At 37.7% G+C, this 17,186-nt stretch overlaps 1 protein-coding gene across 1 annotated transcript; it reads left to right on the forward strand.

Moving 5' to 3' along the window:
- The first annotated feature begins 1,324 nt into the window (after positions 1–1,324).
- On the forward strand, positions 1,325–16,062 carry LOC118810597. The gene is made up of 9 exons (XM_036574473.1): positions 1,325–1,551; positions 4,954–5,205; positions 8,706–9,029; positions 9,111–9,383; positions 11,730–11,843; positions 12,088–12,165; positions 14,880–14,966; positions 15,109–15,134; positions 15,330–16,062. Exons 1-9 carry the CDS (start codon positions 1,485–1,487, stop codon positions 15,378–15,380), a joined length of 1,272 nt encoding a protein of 423 aa, XP_036430366.1. The 5' UTR covers positions 1,325–1,484; the 3' UTR covers positions 15,381–16,062.
- The last annotated feature ends 1,124 nt before the right edge of the window (positions 16,063–17,186 follow it).

The following is a 17,186-nucleotide window of genomic DNA, read 5'->3' on the forward strand; positions in this document are numbered from 1 at the left end:
TTATTATTATTTCTTGGTCTTTGCTCATTTTCTGTAAAGAACATATAAAATAACCCATTTTCAGTGTCTTCACACTGTTAACCCCCACACATTTATATTACACATGTGGAGTTGGGCTGAACATGCAGGAAGTAAAAGTGTGGAGGTGCTGTGTCCTTCACTCTGTTCTCCCCTACATGGCCTGCTGTTAGTGTGTGTGTGTGTGTGTGTGTGTGTGTTTGTGTGTGTCTGTGTTTGTATATGTGTGTGTGTGTGTGAGGGTGGACAACATGGACAGGCTGCTGATTGGCTACAGCTGCTAAAGGAGAAACCTACGCTGGTCACTTGTGATATTTTAAACATCTGGTATTTTTACATATATTGTTATGGCCGTATTAATTAAAAAAAAAAAAATAATAATAATGCGGTGGGTCCACCAGACCACTGAGTAACAACAACATCAACACCACATAAGAGTTAAGCAAATTAAGCACATTCAATTTAAAAGCTCTAATTACCTTTTTATTAATTATTTTTAAACTGTGACCCAACAGGTTCATATCCGAATCATATCCTAAATATTGAGTTTAGATATTAATATCGAGTGCTTACAGGACTAAACTGAGTTGAAATATTCATTGGTATGAATGCAATAACAAGAAAAATATTTCATAATGTGCTTTTGGAGAACTTTCTGGTGGAAATGTGAAATTACATAACAGCATGCAACATGTGGAAGAACATTTTTGTGTTTGAGACGACTGTCTTCACTGTGATTTGCGAGTGATCAGGTAGCAAATATGATGCAAAAGATGCTTTGTAGTCCGATTTGAGTGTCCAGAGCATCCAAACTGAGACGCATCTATAAAAATATAATTGGAATTGCATTTCAAAGTTGGTTTGGATCAGATTTGCAAAAATCTAATTTCATGTGATATTTTGCTGTCCACACTATCAAAAACCAATCTGGATATGCCAAAAATCAGATTTGGGCTGGGAATCTCAACAGTGCCTTTCTTGAATGGATAAATCTGATGACTGTGAGTGCATTGAGAGAGAATTCAAAGAGAATTCAGTCTAAACTGGGTGAAGGACGTGCCTTTCAGGGATGTAAGTAAATTATTTACCATTATCATCACATCATCATAATGCTGATTTTGCATTTGAAGACACGTGTTGCTTCACTGGCATCGTGAGCCCTGGTTCCTATCACCACCACTGTAACAAATCTGAGTCTGTAAGTTTCTCTACAACGAAACATTTCACACCAAACCACTCTGAATGATTATGTTTACATCTCATAGACTGAATTATTCATTAATTTTGCAAAAAAATGGTGGAATTCCCCCTTTAAGTAATTTATTTCTCAGAGGGCAGGTGTTTTAAGCCCTCTTGCAAGAATGCACTCACAGTTCTTCCTTTTTAGTGCTATTCAACAGCCAAATCTCACTTTCATTTCCTGTAAGCAAAATTTAGCAAGAAAGACAAATTGCTGACGAGTGGTCATGTCTCTCATGCCGTGGACTTTTTTAATTTTGATATCTGTATTCTGCTGCAGAAGTCAAGCTGAAGGTGAGTCTTATAGAGATTTACTTTAGTATTATACATGGGGGGATAATACATATAATGCATTCCTGGTGTTTGAAATGATATAATATCTATTCACCCAACTGTAACAACTATTGCTGCCACGGTTACCTGCTTGCGCCCATTTATGCCCAAATAATCAAAAGAGCACAACAATGAATTTGACAAGAATAGCTCAAATTTGGAGTCTATCCAAATCTAACAAACATTGGAAAATGTTAACCTTTATATAATCCTTATATTTCTTAGTTGTAATATTCTTTTAAATAAGGAAAGCTTGCTTAGTGCACAGGGGCACCGTCATGCTGGAACAGGAAAGGGTGTTCCTCAAACCGATTGAAGCATATAATGTCTATAATGTCTAAATGTTAATGTTACAGCACACAAAGACATCACCCTTCACTGGAACTAAGGGGATCAATCCCTGAAAACCAGCCCCAGCCCCTCATTATCCCTCCTCCACCAAACGTTACTGTTGGGACTATGTGTTCCAGTAGGTAGTGTTCTCCCAGGATCTGCCAAACCTAGATTTCACGGACTTGTGGCAATGGTGGCATCCTATGACAGTGGCATGTTTAAAGTCTCATCAGTGCGACCCTCTACTGCCAGTGTTAGTCTGTCGAGACTGCAAGGCTATGACCTTAATTTTATCCACCTGTTAGCAATGGGTGTGGCTAAAACACTCAATAATGAGAAGGAATGTCCATATACTTTCTGCCACTTAGTGCATCGATTCATGAGAAATGATCAAATTGAGATAAAATTTATGAAAATATGCAACACTTACAAAAAAAAAATAACCCTTTTGAACCAAAGACTAAAAAAGTGCACTGAGAAAATGCTGTAGCCAAACCATTTGACCAATTATTATTTCATTTTCAGATTTGTGCTCATAGTACAGCCCTGTTTCCAAAAAAGTTGGGACGCTGTGCAAAATGTAAAATGTATTTATGTAAATAAAAACAGAACGCAACGACATGCAAATCATTTAACCCTATATTTAATTGAAAATACAACAAAGGCATGTCAGTAGCTGAAACTGAGAAATTGTATTGTTTTCTGAATATATATATATATATATATATATATGCCCATTTTGAATTTGATGCCAGCAATACATTTCAAAAAAGTTGGGAAGGGGGCATGTTCACCACTGTGTATCATGTATCATCACCTCCTCTTTTAACAACACTCTAAGTGTTTATAAACTGAGAAGACCAACTGTAGTTTTGAAAGTGAAAGTGATATTGAATTTCAGCTGCTCAACAGTTCGGGACCCCCTTCATCATATTTTTTGTTTCATAATGCACCAAATGTTTTCAATGTTTTTCAGGTCTGGACTGCAGGCAGGCCAGTTTAGCACCCAGACACTTTTATAGAGCCATGCTGCTATAATATGTGCAGATTGTGGTTTGGCATTGTCTTGCTGAAATAAGCAAGGCCTTCTCTGAAAAAGATGCCAACTGGATGGCAGCAAGTGTTGTTCCAAACACTGTATGCATTGTTCAGCATTATTGGTGCCTTTATAGATGTGTAAGTCACCCAAGGTATGTGCAATAATGCATCCCAATACCATCAATGGATGCTTGATTTTGATCTGTGTGCTGATAACAAGCCAGATGGTCCCTCTCCTCTTTCGACTAGAGGATGCATCTATGATTTCCAAAAAGAATTTCAAATTTTGATTTGTCGGACCACAAGACACTTTCCACTTTGCCTCAGTCCATTTTGAATGAGCTTGGGCCCAGAGAAGGTGGCAGCATTTCTGAATCCTGTTTATATATGGTTTCTTGTTTGCATAGTTGAGTTTTAACTTGCATTTGTGGATGCAGTGACAAATTGTGTTTTTCCAGATTCTCTGAATCTTTTAAATGATTTAATGTATCGTAGATGATGAAACCAAAAGTTCTTTGCTATTTTACATTGAGAAACATTCTTGAAGTGTTGCACGATTTGCCTGCAGAGTTTTTCATAGAGTGGTGAGGCCCTCCCTGTCTTTACTTCTGAAAGACTCAGCCTCTTTGGGAAGCTTTTTTTATACTTTTTTACTTTGTTATTAGTAGTTGTGAGATATATACACTTTTTTAGCATCATACAGATTTACCAGTCTTTTGTTGCCCCCATCCCAACTTTTTTGAAATGTGTTGCTAGCATCAAATTCAAAATGGGCATATACAGTATTTTTCAAAAAACAATAACATTTCTTAGCTTCAAAATTTAATATATTGCCTTTGCTTTAATTAAATATAGGGTTTAAATGATTTGCACATCATTGCATTCTGTTTATATTTACATTTTGCACAGTGTCCCAACTTTTTTGGAAAGAGTTGTAAATAGTAAATCAAATTTATTCCAGTATGGGCATAAAGCAATAGTTAATCTTAATATAGATATTTAATTATTTTATTAACTATTGAATAATTTGATCACATTAAAATTTTCCCTCTCAGTGTAATGATTAGCTGGTAATTGCTCATGGTAATAATGCATAATATATACTCCTCTCTAATTTTCTCTAAAATGACCAAAACAGAGCCTGATTGACCCACCCAACTGTATGATTTTTTGCCTCATAATGTAGCAAAAAATGATCATCAAATCTACATAACTTATCTTTAGTTATTATCGTAAAGTCCATTTTTATTGCTTGGCCTGCTTTTTCCTAGTTCATAAAGAGGTGGTTCTCAAACAAGCTACCTAGCAAAACGTGCTACCTAGCACAACACCATCATAATGGAAACGTTTTTCATTGTCAGAGTTAATGTTTATATTTACCATATCTAATATGTTCTCCTCACATGTGATAAATCTACATGCTTAATTAGAGATTTTTGGGGACTTTACAGCCACGCTAACTTGCATTACATCCATGGGCTAATGACATGGTTGTCCGACAGACAGTGTTGATGATCATACCATCACCCCCTACTTCAAGTTCCACCTTCATGAAGCACAGAATTGGTTTCGAAATTTTATATTCAGTTTTTCTTGTTATGAGATCACATTTAGCCACGTGAGACTAGCTAACAAGTAACAAATAACCCCACTTTACCCATTAGCATATTGCTAACTTCATGCCTAAATCATCACAAACGTGACTCAAATCGTGTCCGGTTGTTATGTAATCTCAAATAGACTGAGATAATGCGGTTTCTAACACTATATGACATACTTTAACCTACAAACATGGACCAAAGCGTGTTGGGTAGCTAAAAACAGTGGTAGCAGCCATCCTGTACTTTTGTCCATGTTAGCAAATACGTTGAAATATCTCCTGCAGAAAAAGCCACATATGTTTTATACTATCATGTGTAATTCACATTTCTTTTGTACATGTATGTGACAAGTAACGTGCAAAAACCATGTATTTATACACGTGACATTCAGGACATATGCCTAAAGCCCAGCATGGAACTGATGTCACACTGAGCTGTGAAGTGGCCAGTCTCCCAGAATCCTCCACTCTGCAATGGGAGAGAGAAGGAGCTCCCACATCTAACACCACCCTGTTCCTCAACAACACCGCCTACATCATCCTACACAGCGTCGACCAGCAGAGCCAGGGAACATACACCTGCAAACTGAAGCAGAACGGAAAGGTGCAGATGTGTTGGAACCGAACAGTGAGTGTGTCGGAACGTGAGTATAATGTTAAGCACCAACATTTATCATAACATAATATTATACAACAGTTAGTTGTGACTGCACAATCTGATTGCTTGAGAGGTGTTCTAGTCTGCATGAAGGCCCTCAGAGTTTCAGTTTCGGAAACTCTTTTCTTTCGCTTTTCCAAAATGGACAGTAGCCCAATTTCACTGTTTGCTCGCTCTGTGAGGAGTGAAGGAGGTCTTATTAGCACTTGAAGACATTCTACCCATTTGGTTTGTACTTTGTCTTTTGGGGAGCTACATCTTCAAAATCATCTTAAACTGAGTTACTGAGATCCAAGTTGTGAGTGAAAGAGTTCTAAAGTGTCAGCTCCTGAAATGAAGTGGAGAAACTCTTGCATCTTGCTCACTGGAACCTGTTTATCAAGCACCCCAGTGTGAGAACACTGGTCTAAGATCAGGCCTCATCAGTCCATGTAGTTCTATTCACTGCTACAAAGGCAGAAATTGACACCAGACCAGCATTTTTAATCTGAGATGTTTGATAAATGTGGGCCAGTGTCACAGTTTGCCATTTCATGAAAAGCAAAGGACCTTATAATAGACATTCTACCACTCTTGTGCAAAAAAAAAGGTAAAATTCCAAAAAATAAAAATTGTGCTGAATTCAGTTTTACAAATAGTTTTGATGTGAAAAAAATTATCTATAAATATTTTTCATTTTTTTGTGTTGTTTTTGTGTCATGTTTGGTGTATAATGGCCTTAAGTAGCGAATAAAATAATGTTGCCAAAAATTCACGTTTGGCATGCAAAATTTCATCAGTTATACATATGCTCGAATTACTTTACTTTATCCAAATTCGCCATGTAAAGGACTTAAAATGCCACAAAGCTTTGTCAGTTTTAGACAAATCTCGACTCTTGAAGCACGTCTTCTTGATACTAGTGTCATCTTACATTGCGTCTATAATGTTGACATTTTGTTATGACATATATTTATTGCCAAATAAGGGTGATGCATAGGTGTTGCTAGGCCATTTTTGGGGACTTTATCTCCTCTATTCCCAATTTATTTAATTCCCAAATAAATATATGTTACTAGTTCAAATCATCTACTTTAGTTTACTCTCATTCACTGGGGGAGGTGCTGCTGATGCTCTAATGCAGCACTACCTCTGCTGTGCTACCAGAGATTTACTAATGTAAAGTGGACATGAAAGGTTAAAAGTGGAACCCCCAGCTCGACCAATCATATCAGAAGTAAGTTGTAAGTTAAGCATATCGGACATCATAACTACTTGCCACAAATATGAGACACTGGGGAGGGTCTCTAGTCTCTGGAGAGAGAGAAAGAAGCTGAAGGAGACTGAGAGAAAGCTATTCAAACTTTCAGTGAAAATTAATACTGAATTTCATTGATCTTAACTGGGAAAATGTAATATTTGTCACTATGACTATAAAATTCTGTCACCCAGCTTATAAACCTGCCTACAGAACAAAATCACACTCTTTCTGATTGGACTAACTGAGACTGAACTAAATATGTTTTTGAATAACATATTTAGGGCCTTGAATCTTATCTAAGAGGGCCGAGAGAGCATTACTTGACTTCAGTACCTTTGCTTGATCTGTACCTGTTGTAAGTGGATAAACATAGAATTTAAGTCATACTAGCTCTGTGCTTCATACAAACTACAAAGAGACAGATATACTATGTGCCAATTTGTCTAAATAGCCATTTTTGATGCATTTTCTGGCTGTTCCTACTCTAAAAGTTCATGACAAACAGACATTTTGGGCCCTAGTACAGGCTTAACCCCCTCCCCCCATTCCTGAGCCTCTAGTGAGTGAAATACCTCATAGTCTGGTGCATTGTGAAATTTAAGCTGACATTACTGTGTGTTTTGAAGTTGGTGCTGATGCTGCCACATGACATACACTGAAATCAGCAAGCAAAAACAGTTTGGACAGAGAAAGAGCAGCACTTTATAATCAGGCTGCTTTAAAGCCGTTTTATACAATTGCAGATGCAACCAAACCTTGCCTGCCCTCCAGGGACAGTTAAGTTTAACAGGTTTTACACAGCAGCATATTAAGCATTATTAGAGCTCATCAAAAGGACACTATTCATTTTGAGATAAATGGGAAGGGGCTTGTAGATCATCACAGCTGTGATGTTATTTGTGATAACATGCTCCCTTTAATGATCTATTAATAAAATATATAATTATACTTTGCCACTTCAAAACAAAAAACACCTTAAAGGGGGCATTCCAGCCTAAAACTAGCATTTAACAGAGCAGCATTGCATGTTACAGCCTCACTGATTTGATAGAATCACAATTTTGCATCCCTTTTGCATTTCCAGGCATTACAGCCAATTGAAAACAGCCCATCTTCATGTATCTGTCACTTGTAGTTTTTCGAAAGTCTTTCCCACCTTCAAGATTCATCATTAAAAGGAGGTTTTCCTAGATTTTTGAACCCTCTGACCACCAGTGAGTAAGCATGTTTACAAAAGCTGTAGCAATGGTTAAATTTTATTGTTTTCGTCTTGTATTGTATCTTGTGTTTTGTTTTGCATTGGATATAAGGGAGCAGTGGTTTTAAGGTAGCAGAATATTTAAGGTAGCAACAAATTTCAGGTAGCAGGAGATGTAAGGTGGCAGTGGATTAAAGGTATCAGTAAATTTAAGGTGACAGTGCATTTAAGGTATGAGTGACTTTAAGGTAGCATGGGATTTAAGGTAGCAGTGAATTTAAGGTGGGTTTAATGTAGAAAAAATCCTGTTCCATTAACCTTCATTCAAGCTTTTTTCCTTCTGCTGGAGAGTTAGTATTTTAGAGGTCCAAGGTTTTGTTCCAACAACACCGATATGCTGGTTTTGTTGGTGATTTTCTAGCAGAGTCGCTTCCTACCTGCAATATATCGGGGAAAACCTAAAACACGAAATGTGGCCTGTGCAAAATTTTTTAGATTTTATGTTTTTCCAATATTTTATGGAATCGTGGCAAAACATACTATGTATAAGTTTGTTTCCTGTAGTGAATGTCTTTTGTTCACTTAAAAAAGCAATAAAACACTTGACCAAGGGTGTCCAAACTTTTGCATAAGACTACACGATACGTTCATAGCAGTTTATTTTTTTTAAACCAGTATCTATTCATGAACTCTTATATATACTAGAATACACATCCTTAAATTGCTGCTATCAGAACAAAACCTTGTCTCTCCATTTTTGCAGATTTTCCCTTTTGTTTTGATTTTCATAAGTTGTAAATGCCTGTTGGCCTTTACATTGTGTGTAAATTTCATGATGAATGGTCCAAAAGAAATGAGCCAAAATGACTTGGAAAAAAGTCTGGTTCCATTGACTTACATTAAAAGTAAAGTATGTTTTTTTCTATCTCATGTAAAGTTACTATTTTGGAGATGCAAGGTTTTGTTCTGACAGCAGCGATTTACTCCAAGATTGCTTATATTACCACTGATAAAATTAACATACCTTCTGTTATTGATGTCTTTCTAGATACGTACTCTAAAAAGAGTTTTCCTCTGTACAGAGAGACCTCCAACAGCAGTGATTTAACACTCATCTGCAAGTCAGAGAAGACTTACAACAGGATAAGGTGGCAGCTACACCATCCAGAACTGATAATGATCGCTGCAGAAAAGGGACAAAAACCTATAGTTAATGGACCAATTGAACCAGGGACACATACGTCCACATCCTACAATGGACGTGAATTCATCTTTCACGTCTCACCTGTGAGGTTCAACTACAGTGGAATATATAAATGTGTTGGGGATGATCAAACCACCTATTCAACCATAACACTCCACACTGTAAGAGGTACTTAACCTGTCCATTCACGTTTAATCGACCAGTTCTTGTCGGAGTCTTGTTCTTATGTTCTGGATCTGGTGACTTCAGTCTCTGCAGATCCTCCTGATGGTGTGTTCAGGAATCAGTCAGTGGTTCTGACCTGTGAGGTGTCCAGGGGGGCTGACCGAGCGACCCTGGCCTGGCTGAGGATGGAGGGGAACAGGGCAGCGTGGGTCAAACAGGATGTCCTGACAGGCAGCAAGAGGACCCTCAGTGTGACTCTGAAGAGCCTCTCTGAGGGGCAGCTCCTGTGGCAGTGTGCCCTGTTCACTGAGAGCACACTCCGAGCAGTGGCCCCGATAAAACTCCGCCTCTACGCAGGTAAGCGAAGGTAGTGTTAGGAGTCTTGCCCAAGGACTCTTATTGGTTTAGTGTAGGCTGCCTGCCCAGGTGGGGCATTGAACCCCAGTCTACAGCGTAGAGGTGTTACCAGCCCACTATATATGTATTTTCAGGGGTGATATATTTTTTAATTCTAAGGTCAAGATTCAATTTGATTCTCGATATTTTATGTATTAAGTGTCCCAAATCTACTGACATAATAAACTACTAAGGCTGTCAAAAACTAAATTTTATTGATCGAGATTAATCACATTATTTTGTGTTGTTGATTGTGATCCATCTCAATTAATTTGCATTGTTTTGTGTAGTTGGTTGCAATAAAATGCCTTATTTGCTGCATTTTGACCCTGAATAAAATTTCTTACATTTAAAAAGCACTGCATATAACTACATACAGTCATAAGCAAAAGTCTGGGCACCCCTGCTCAAATTACATTTTGCTGATATTCTACATGGAAATAAGTGAACACATCCTCTACAGAGAACACATTTTAATGCACACTTACTGTTTATTTGCTGAATTTAACATAGAGGAGCACGAATCAAATGTGCAAAATATATGGCACGATTTATATTTCAAATTCAGAAAATTTATAGAAATTGTGCATTGAAATTTTCAGAAAAATGCCATATTTGGTTTGTTCCCAGTAGCAAATGTGTTAACTTATTTCTGTCACGCCTTCTGCCGAGGACGCCTCCTCCACCTGTTCGTTTTTGCTCAGATCCCTTGAGTCATTGAACGGCCCAGAGGACTACAACTCCCATGAATCAGTGGGAGACCACGTGACTCCTACTCCACCGCCATCAACCAATGAGCAATCCTTTCAGCGTTCAGCCTCACCAGAATTCTAAACTGTCACACCTGTTTTTCATCACAGCTTATTAGCCAGTTTGTATATAAAGCCTGGGCTTCAGCTCTGAACTTTGCGAAGTATTGCCAACCCTTGTTGCGTACTGAGCGTTCTTTGTTTGCAAGTTCTTTTGTGTATGACCTGTCCTTTGCCCTTTTTCGGTGTGTTCGCTGGATTTGTATGAGATTTTGGTTTTGGAACTCGGACTGGTTTTGACTACTCCCTGGATGTCCCGTTTGTTTTGGTTTTCTAGCTCTCTGGTTCTGACCCTCGCCTGTTTTGACTATGCCCTCTGTACATCCATCAAAACCTCAAGTAAACTTCAACCTTGTCCTTTTATCTGCGAGCGTCTGATCTGTGTTGACATCGTAACAATTTTCAATTCATTTTCATAGTTATTTGCTCAGAAAACCTTACTATTTTAATGAAAACAACTTAAGGAAGCCCAGTATTAACTGCAGTTATCTTCCAATACTTGGTTTGACTAACCCAGGGGTCGGCAACATGTGGCTCTGGAGACGCATGTGGCTCTTTCACTGCCCTGTTTTGGCTCCACAGCAGAATTAGATTTGTAGGTAAAAATAAAATAATAATCCTTTGCAGTAAAATAAAGCTCTGCTGATCGTTCAACACAGTTTAACAATAAATGTTCTTAAATGCTGGAGTTAATGTAGAACTGCTAATTCACCCTTTAACCCTGAAGGTCGGCACGCAGACTGCAACACAGCAATAGCAACACAGACAACGATCTCGCCTAGCTAGTAGCTAATGAAAAGGCAAAGAGAAAGATTTAAAACGAACATCGATAATTTAGAGACGAATGGACTTATTTGCATTTATAATCACTCCAGCTGGTTTCCTGATACGTTTAATCTGCAACGAGAAACTGACCAACACTTCTACTTTTGAGGAAAAGTTTCCTGCCAGAGATGTGAGAAAAACAGCTATAGCTGAGCTAAAGCTTAAAGCAGAGCAAAGTAAATATATTATTATTTTTATCCTATACTAAGACATCAGCACATACTGAGACATATTTACAGCCAAGATGAAAAAAAGTGAAACATTACTTCAATAAAATGGACATAAAAATGTGGCTCCCATGGCGGTTTGATTTTTGTTGAAACGGGACAAAATGGTTCTTAACGTTTGGGTTGCCGACCCCTGGACTAACCCGTGCTTCATTATGTTAAATCAAGTGTGCTGAAGGTGAAACCTAACAAATAGATATCACAGAAAGTGATGGCCTGGTGTCCACATACTTTTGGCCATGTAGTGTCGATGCATGAATAGTATTATCGTTACACTCTCACAAAACAGGGTGACGTTCTTCAAACATACTGTTCATACTGGCTCAGTAAAGCACTTCCTGTTTCCTTTCACAAGAAGATAACAGGAAAAGCTTGAAAATGTTTGTGGTTACACTAATATGCTGACTCGTGTCGTTGCATTGGCTGGCTGTACTGTATCTCTGCAGGAGACGGTGTAGTGGAGAGCAGCGTGGTGATCATCACGGCGGGTGCTGTGGCCGCGTGTGTGGTCATCTTGCTGGGAGCTCTGCTGTTTTACTTTCAGAGAAAGTCAGCAGCTGGTAAGCTCACCTGCTCTTGATAGTGCTGCTGTTACCAAAAGAAAACAAGCCATAGTTTATAGCTGCATATCGTCACTGTCATATCAAAACCCCATCTTCAGAAAAAAAGTAACTTAAAAAAATAAAACTTGCCATCATTTCTATCAGAACATTCAGCATCAAATTATGAAACAACATCATTTGCAAACCAGTGGTCTGAATGTTGCTAATATCTCGGTGTCACTTTTCTGTGTATTCACTGTAGGTGGGCAACCAAGGACTGAGATAAAACCCGGAGCAGATCCATGCCTTTCTGATTCAGCTCTTACTTACGTGAACAGAGGTATCACTTACTTACAGTGTTGGTGTACACAGAATGGATATGTGCTACACATGCCGTTTGGAACCAATGGATTTTGGAAGTTTGGAATCAGTGTTTTCAGTAATATAAAACGAATGTAGTTGCAGATACATGTATAAAGTGATTCTAATATCCTTACCCAGATTAACTTCACAGATATCAAACCTTTACACTGCAAAAATAGTATCTTGTCAAGTAAGATTATCTTAAATCTAGTCGATATACTTAATATTTCTCCTGTTGAGATTGTGCTAAGCTTATTTTAAGATTATTTAACTTATTTTCAAACATTTTATTAAGTAATATTATCTCACTACACTGGCAGATAATTTGGCTTGTTTCTAAATTTGACTTAATAAAATGACTTAAAACAAGTAAATAATGCTTGGAAATAACCTGAATAATCTTATAATAAGATTATATCTATCTAAGATAAGAAATATTCAATATATTGACTAGAATTATAATAATTTCACTTGACAAGATACTCTTTTTTGCAGTGTAGTTGGACATTAGTTATGAATAAAAATGAACAAATGTGTCCAGAATGATGAACAGAGCTGTAGAATTGACTGAGAATGCTGTATTGTATTGAGAATTAAGTTCATCATACAGTCTTCATCATATTTCAAAAGAGAAGATGCAGTCGGAATCATAAATGTTAATTCATACAAACCCAATTTCTGGAAAAAGTTGGGAAGTTTGGTAAAATGCAACAAAAAACAGGAATCTGTCATTTGTTAATTCTCTTTAACCTTTATGTATCTGACAAAAGTACGAAGAAAAGATTTCCAATGGTTTAACTTCATTGTATTTTGTAAACACATTTAGAATTTGATGCCTGCAGCACACTCAAAAAAATGTTGGGACACATCACGTTGTGCATAATGAGGCCTGTTTTTTCTTGCTGAAATGACAATGGACTTCCTCAGAAAAGATGTTGTCTGGATGGCAGCATATGTCTCTTTAAAATCCCAATACATGCCTCTGCATCAATTGTACCTTCACACATATGCAAGTCAGTCATACCATGGGTACTGATGCACCCCTATACTGTGACGATATTGGCTTTTGCATCTTTCGCTGATGAAAGTCTGGATGGTCCATTTCATCTTTGCCACAGAGAACTCCACGTCTGTTTTCCCCCAAAACAAGCTGAAACATGGACTCGTCTGACCACAGCATGTATTTTTACTGTCTTTTAAAGCATCTGAGATGAGCTTGGGCCCAGAGAACTCGGCGGCGTTTCTGTATAGAATTGATGTATGGCTTTCTTCTTGTGAAATAGAGTTTCAGGTTGCATTTCTTGATGTAGCAGTAGGCTGTGTCAGGTAACAGTGTTTTTCTGAAGTACTCCCGAGCCCATGTAGCTACATTTAACACAGTAGTGTGATGGTTTTTCATGCAGTGCCGTCTGAGAGCTCGAAGGTCATGCATATTCAACAGTGGTTTCCATCTTTGCCCTTCATGGACTGAGATTTCTCTGGATTCTCTAAATCTTTTCACAGTGTGATGTACAGTAGATGGTGAAAGACCTAAATTCTTTTCAACGTTGTGTTGAGAAATGTTCTTTTTGAACTGTTTGACAATATTCCCACAAAGTTTGGCACAATGTGCTGAGCCACGACCCATCTGTGCTTGTAAAGCCTTTGGTTGATGCTCCTTTTATACCCGGTCATGATACCCTCACCTGTTACCAATTCACCTGCTTATTGCAGAATGTTTCGATCACGTTGGTCAGCCAAAACATCAAAAGTAATTTCTTTGTACTTTTGTCAGTTAAATAAATAAAGATTCAAGAGAATTAACAGATCAAAGATTCTTGTTTATATTGCATTTTACAAAATGTCCCAATTTTATATTTTTGGTACATTATTATCCCAAGTTTGTATTTACAGTACATTATTCATCATTTAATAAGTTTTTATTCACTGAATTCTTGAAATATTGAGTAAAACAAATAAAATTCCTTTTGGCCAGTACAAGGGAATGGAACTACAAGGTAAGTGTTTCTAATAAAGTGACCAAGGAGTGGAAGCAAAAGGTGGGTGTTTCTAATAAAGTGGCACGTGAGTGGAAACACAAGGTAGGTGTTTCTAATAAAGTGGCGAGTGAGTGGAAACACAAGGATCGGTGTTTCCAATAAAGTGGCCAGTGAGTGGAAACACAAGGTACATTTCTAATAAAGTGGCCAGTGAGTGGAAACACAAGGTAGGTGTTTCTAACAAAGTGGCCAGTGAGTGGGAACCAAGGTACGTTTCTAATAAAGTGGCCAGTGAGTGGAAACAGAAAGTAGGTGTTACTAATAAAGTGGCCAGTGAGTGGGAATCAAGGTACGTTTCTAATAAAGTGGCCAGTGAGTGGAAACACAAGGTAGGTGTTTCTAACAAAGTGGCCAGTGAGTGGAAACACAAGGTACATTTCTAATAAAGTGGCTAGTGAGTGGAAACACAAGGTAGGTGTTACTAATAAAGTGGCCAGTGAGTGGAAACCAAGGTACGTGTTTCTAATAAAGTGGCCAGTGAGTGGAAACACAAAGTAGGTGTTCAAGTAAAATGGTCAGTGAGTGAAAACAGAAGGTAGGTCATCCTGACAAAGGGCCGGCTGAAACATTAAAAACATTGATTCCAAACTTTGTGTAGTAATCTAGGTCTAAACATTGTTGCACCTCATACTAGCGGTCATTCTACCTCTAGATGGTGGTCACGTTGCCATGGCAAAAGCAGAGGAGGAAGAAGAGGAGCTTCACTATGCCTCTGTCACTGTTAGGGGAGTCTGTGATGGTAAGCCTGGAGATCGGATTAGAGTGGATTACTCTTTTCTGCTCCTGTCAGTGGGTCTTTGTACTGTTTTACATAATAAGCAATACAGTCGCTACTGTAGGTCCCGCAGTGACGTTCTAAATGGCATTACAATCTTTTTCAGGAGCCAGAGGGAATTCCAGAAAGAACGTACGTACATTAGATTTTAGATTTTATGACCGGCACAGCGGCTCATGAGCATGAGTATTCTTACATGAGCTGCATGGAAATCTAATCTGTACTAATAATACTGCTTTAATACTGAGATGACAGGTGTCTGGTAGGTAGAATAATCAATTCTGTCCATGTTTCCTGGTGCCTTAATCTCCTCTCTCATTTACACAGACACCAGGTACCAGTGACTCGACCATCTACTCTACTGTCAACTTCGGCTGAGGAGCCTGAGCGCTAATGTTATTGTGATGTACAGTCAAGAAACTAACCTGAGTTTTATTTGTTATTTAGTGTAATTTCATTTCTGTGTTTTTTTTATTTGTAAAAATGGATGAACAGATGTGAGTTTCCTGCATTGTACTCGTTACACTCAGCCTTGTGCTAAAGTCTAGGCACCCCTGGTTGGATGACATTGTTGATTTTCTAATTGAGAATAAGTTAACACTTACTCTACAGGCAGCAAAACATGAGTATGACATATTTCTGCAAATTTTACTGCACAGCTTTTATTTGTTTTGCTGAATTTAACATATCAGAAAAAAAATGCAACTTGTGCACAGGTCACATTTTTAAAATTTCTGCTAATAAATAGTAACTTTGCATTGAAATGTGCAGAAATGTATTCACTGGAGAGGGTATGTTAACTTATTTTCACTCAGAAAATAGACATTTAACACAGGGGTGCACAAACTTTCAAACATTTTTTTCTGTTTTTGTTTTTTTACAGTGAATATTACAACAAAGCTTTCAGTTTGTCACAATTAACCCCACAGTTAGTAACAAGTTGCAACATTATTCACGACTTGTTCTGCTGGTTTGTGGTGGAGAGGGTTGCTTGAATAAAAAAAAGATCAGTTTTGCACAAATATTTAAAAAAAATATTTAAATTAATCGCTTATGCCCTGTGTTTTGCTTGTTAAAATGCTGTATAACATTAGAATAAATACAAATAAACACACACACACACACACACACACACACACACACACACACACACATATATATATAGTACAAAATCGGACTAATTTCTTGTTACAATATTAACGTTCACAATAACGTTATTATATCTTTCCTCTTCCCCTCGATGCAGTTCCAGTCATTGTTTATAGTTGGATGAAGGATTGATTAGATCAACTTGGTAAGAACTGTAAATACTGGCCTTCCTTGAGGAGAGATTTGTAAATGGTTAAGCTAACACACCAACACATCGAATCCCAATGCATTGTTTATTTGTTTTTGTATTTATTTTGACATTCGCGTTGTTTTTGAGCAAATAAAGCCTTCAAACCAGAGAAATAACTTCACATTTTCTCTGACAGTCTACATAAAATATCCATCCAACAAGTTGCCCTGCTGAATCACTATCTTTGACAAAGGGATGATGCTGGTTGGGATAGTGCAGTGCAGTGGTCTCCAAATCTGGTCCTGGAGAGCTATTCACTGATTACTTCAGTTAAAATTGTAGAAAAACCCCTCAAAATACAGCCTCACCTTTTACGCATGACTGTGGGGACGAGCTCTTCTGTGGTGCTTGGAATCCTAAATGATTGATTTAAAACCAGTATTGCTAAATTGAGGCTCAAGAAGGTGTAACTGTATGTATAAAATAACATATTGTTTTATTTTAAAATATAAATAAATTGTAACCCTAACATGTTTTTTAAGTGTAATATATCTGTAAATGCTAGGGACACAGAAATAGACGTTTCCATAGAATGACTCATGTATAAAACGGTGTCAAAATACATCACATTTAATGAAAATCTTAAAAATCGGCCTGTTTTTGTGTAAATCACACTCGAGTGAACTTTAAGAGAGCCTTCAGTGGTGTTTATGAACTCATTTTAAAATGCCCTTTCCGCTCATACTGAGGAGGGTTTTAGTGCTCATCACCGGGATAAATCTCTGTCTCCGCAAAACAGCAGCAGCTGGATTTATCAGGCCGGGAACTGATGTGGGATGTTGCTGAGATTTCCCCAACGTAATATGTACGGCTGTAAACGTTTTGCTGGCGTGATAAAAGCAGAA

Source organism: Colossoma macropomum, unplaced genomic scaffold, assembly GCF_904425465.1.
Source record: "Colossoma macropomum unplaced genomic scaffold, Colossoma_macropomum, whole genome shotgun sequence".
NCBI lineage: Eukaryota > Metazoa > Chordata > Actinopteri > Characiformes > Serrasalmidae > Colossoma > Colossoma macropomum.